At 40.2% G+C, this 3,717-nt stretch overlaps 1 protein-coding gene across 2 annotated transcripts in view; it reads right to left on the minus strand.

The window, feature by feature from the left end:
* The window catches only part of LOC112143814 (C-reactive protein), a 2,017-nt gene extending 800 nt beyond the window's left edge, over positions 1-1,217 (minus strand). The window contains exons 1-5 of one of the 2 annotated variants that reach the window (XM_036215946.1): positions 1,117-1,217; positions 896-950; positions 564-666; positions 188-485; positions 8-88 (exon numbers count right to left, since the gene is read on the minus strand). In XM_036215946.1, the coding sequence (XP_036071839.1) occupies positions 8-88; positions 188-485; positions 564-666; positions 896-950 (537 nt within the window). In that variant the 5' untranslated portion in view covers positions 1,117-1,217. The remainder of the gene's footprint in view (positions 1-7; positions 89-187; positions 486-563; positions 667-895; positions 951-1,116) is intronic. The other variant, XM_024268025.2, reaches the window with a different exon arrangement.
* Positions 1,218-3,717: the final 2,500 nt, after the last annotated feature.

The raw sequence follows: 3,717 nt of genomic DNA on the forward strand, positions 1-3,717 counted from the left end.
ATAGGATGTAGTCCCACATGTGGACATCTGACATCATGCCGACAAAGCTCTGGTTAATGTCAAACCCTCCACCATGTTTGTCTTGTTCCTGTGGGGGATCCAAAATGATGAAAAATGAAGAATAAAGATTTAATGTTCTGATGAGTATGCACAATAACTATCAATATTTTTTTTGTGTGAATATTACCTGTCCTAAAATAACTATAGCTTGCCCAGTGATGGATTCTCCAGACCTTATAAATTTTCTGATTGAAGGTACCCCATCAAACCACATTTGTCCGAGTCCAGTCACAGAGTCCCATGTGGTGCAGATGGAGTGCCACTTGTTTGACTTGTAGTCCCATCCCCCATAACCAACCACTGCAGTTTTGACATAGGTCTGCATCTCTTGGACCCCATTGTTCCAGAAAACCAGGAAGCTGTTGTCGTGAGAGGGTGTGGATACAGAAAAGAGGGCGTGGTCTCTTTTAAGGTCTGTAACAGATCTTTTGGAGGAGACAAAAATGTCCATCGTTAAATTCTGAGGACATACAGTGATTTATCTATGCAGTCGATAGATTTACCTGTGACAGACAGTTACAGCTTGGTAACACTGATTTGCTAGACTCATCTTCACATGAGCTGAGTTTGTTTGCTGGGGGAAGGTGAACATTTTTCCGGAAAGATCTAGGAAAAATAGCAAAGGACAAAATGAACTAAAACCCGGGTTCTTCTTACTCCACTTCCTTTTGCTGTTCTCCATATCACATCTTCTTAAGAGATCAAAAAAGGACTCTCAGAAACCCATTCTACCTCACTATTTTACCTTCAGATTGCTTCTTTAACCAGCAAATAAGCTAGGGGAGCCAAGACAGTTTTAGCAATGTGGGCAAATAAAAATATTAACAAAACTAACCTTGGACCTTTGCAGTTACGGTTCCCAGTAGCACAAGTAAAAACAACAACTTCATCTGTTGGATGAAAGCAAAACATACAACCCATTAAAAGGCAGGAGAGATTTACCATGTGAAAAACTAAAATGTGTCATTTCTTCAAAACAAACACAAGTAAAAGACAGAAAAAAATGAAGCAGTAAAACATAAACAGATGTTGACATATCAGGTGCCTCAATCTTACCTTGAATGATTGTTTAGTTTTTTTCTCTGTGAAGAGTCTGAAGTTTTTCCTCAGTCCTCCCTCCTTTATATGTGCGTTCTTTCACCTTTCCCTTTCAGTTCCTCCTCTTTTTTTATGAAGCAAAACACTTGCAGTTGTTGTAACTCCCACATTATTGATTATCTTTTTATGTCTCCCCAAGAATTAGGGAGACATAAAAAGATGAAGCTGACATAGTTTATGATTAACCTTCTGCACGTGTTAGCTTCCTTTTGCCATGCCGTATCTTAATAGGTCAGTCTTAGTCCTTATCTTAAACTATAGTTGAACCATTATTCATCATCCAGATTTCTTGCTCTGCTACATCTTTGTAACATGTTCTGTATTCAGACTGGTGCTCTACCAGAGATTTCCGTTTCGGACTAAAGCTTGTAAACAAAACAACATCACTAAATATATCTTAAGTCATTGGCAAGCAGTTACGGGTCGGGTCAAAACAAAAAGAGAAAGATGAAGATGCTACGGTATGAAAGGCGAAAACGACCTGCCCTACTTTTTTTTTTATCGTTTTTTCGATATATTGAGATCCACGAGAAAACAAACTTCGTTTTTTCGTTATAACGAGATAATCAAGAACGGAGAATGATGCTGTTCCTCATTCCAGGTCCTCGAGAGCCGCCACTCTGCCTGTTTTCCAGCTCTTTGTTTACTGCTTGCTGCTGATTACCTGGACCAGGTGTGTTCATTCAATCAGAATGTGAAGACATCTGACTGAACTAATCAGCAGCTAGCAGGGCTTGGAGATCTGGAAAACATGCAGGGTGGTGGCTCTCGAGGACCTGGAATGAGGAACACTGACATACATTGACTGATTGACAGAGAGCTGCAGGTTTCAGCATGGTGCGCTCACTGAGCTCTGGACATCAGCAGCAAAACAAAGCAGTTTATCAGAGAAAACGTCAAACATCAGCAATGATCCATATATAATCGATTGATAGATAGATAGATAGATAGATAGAGTACTTTATTAATCCCGAAGGAACTTACAAAAATCCATCCATTGCTCCAAACACACACACACAGGCAAGTTCAAAGTAAATAAAGCAAGAACCAGCTATAAACAGGTTAGATTAAAAGCATTAAAATTATGGAGCTGTTAAAAACAATTAAAAGTGTTAAAATTGCTGTACAAATAAATAAATAAATAGATAAAATAAATAAAAATGGTTAGTTGTTCAGACGCCCCCTCTTGCCCTCCCAGCTGCATTGAAAAGTCTTATTGCGCTCGGTGCGAAGGACTTCCTGAGCCTTTCAGTGGAGCATGGTAGAGAGCGCAGGCGGCTGCTGAAGATGCTCCTTTGGGCGGCAAACACTCCATGCAGAGGGTGACCAGTGTTTCTCATTATGCTCTCCAGATTGATTGATTGATTAAATGGGTTCAACATTTTTTTTCTGAAAAACTGCTTTGCTTTTCTAGAGGATTGTCTAAAAATGACAAAAACATAATAGCGGATTGAGTTTGGCCGAGTAGATGTTTTAGTCTGCTAATGTCTGGAGTTCATTAACAAACATCATACGCAGATTCTTGTCAGCACTGTGACCTGTCAATCAGCCTACTCGGAGGTTTGGGGGGGGGGCTGTTGCATGAGACGGATTAAAGGCGTTTGAGGAGCGTAGACTTTCTAATAAAATAAAATAGACGAAAAAAAAACTTTTGTGGTTTTTCTGCTGTTTTTCTTGTTAGCCACAAAATAAATAGAATTACAACAAGTGAAGTCTGCATCTCCGTGGGGGAAAGGGAGTGCGGGATGCTTCCTTCTTTGTTATTGATTATCTTGTTATCACAAGAAAACAAACGTCATTTTCTCAAGAAAACAAAGTTTATTTTTTCTTGATAACCAGATAATATCTGGTTATCATGAGAAAATGGCTCAGTGGGCTAGGTGAAGGGCTGACACGCAGGAGCCCTGGGTTCGATTCCCAGGGTTGTCCACTGATCCCCACCCAGATTGGGTCCTTAGGCAAGACCCTTGACGTTGCTGCCTAACTGGGTCCCTGTGCCCCTCACGTACAGGGTTGTGTCAGGAAGGGCATCCGGAGTAAAAACTGCCAAATCACTGATGCGAAACAGTGGGTGCTGTTACGCTGTGGCGACCCCGAAAGGCATAAGCCGAAAGTGAACTACTACATCATGAGAAAATGATTAAAAAAAAAAAAAGTAGGGCAGGCCGTTTTTGGCTTCCATACTACAGTGCTGCGGTTTGCCAAGATGTTTCTCTTATTAAAACTATTCAATCTATTATTTTGCTGATTGATCTTGAGCATCTGTATGAAGGCCAGGTTCAACAATTTACTTTGGTACAGTGGAGGCATAGTGCAAGACAGTTACTGGGAACGCTACGGCTACAGAGTACGCTAATAAGTGTTTGAGACGTACTGTATACAGTAGATTGTTGGAAAAAAACAGTGAAAAGCAATGTGGATTATATTAGAAGTTTGGCTCAACTTCATCCGACAACATTTCAGTAAGTTGGTGTGTCTCATTGTTGTAGTGTTATGGCATTGTTTTCAAGAGAATTCTGTTAAGGAACAACAATAGAGCATTAAGGATGACATCATGAC

The sequence above is a fragment of the Oryzias melastigma genome, linkage group LG16 (genome assembly GCF_002922805.2).
Source record: "Oryzias melastigma strain HK-1 linkage group LG16, ASM292280v2, whole genome shotgun sequence".
In the NCBI taxonomy this organism is placed as follows: Eukaryota; Metazoa; Chordata; class Actinopteri; order Beloniformes; family Adrianichthyidae; genus Oryzias; species Oryzias melastigma.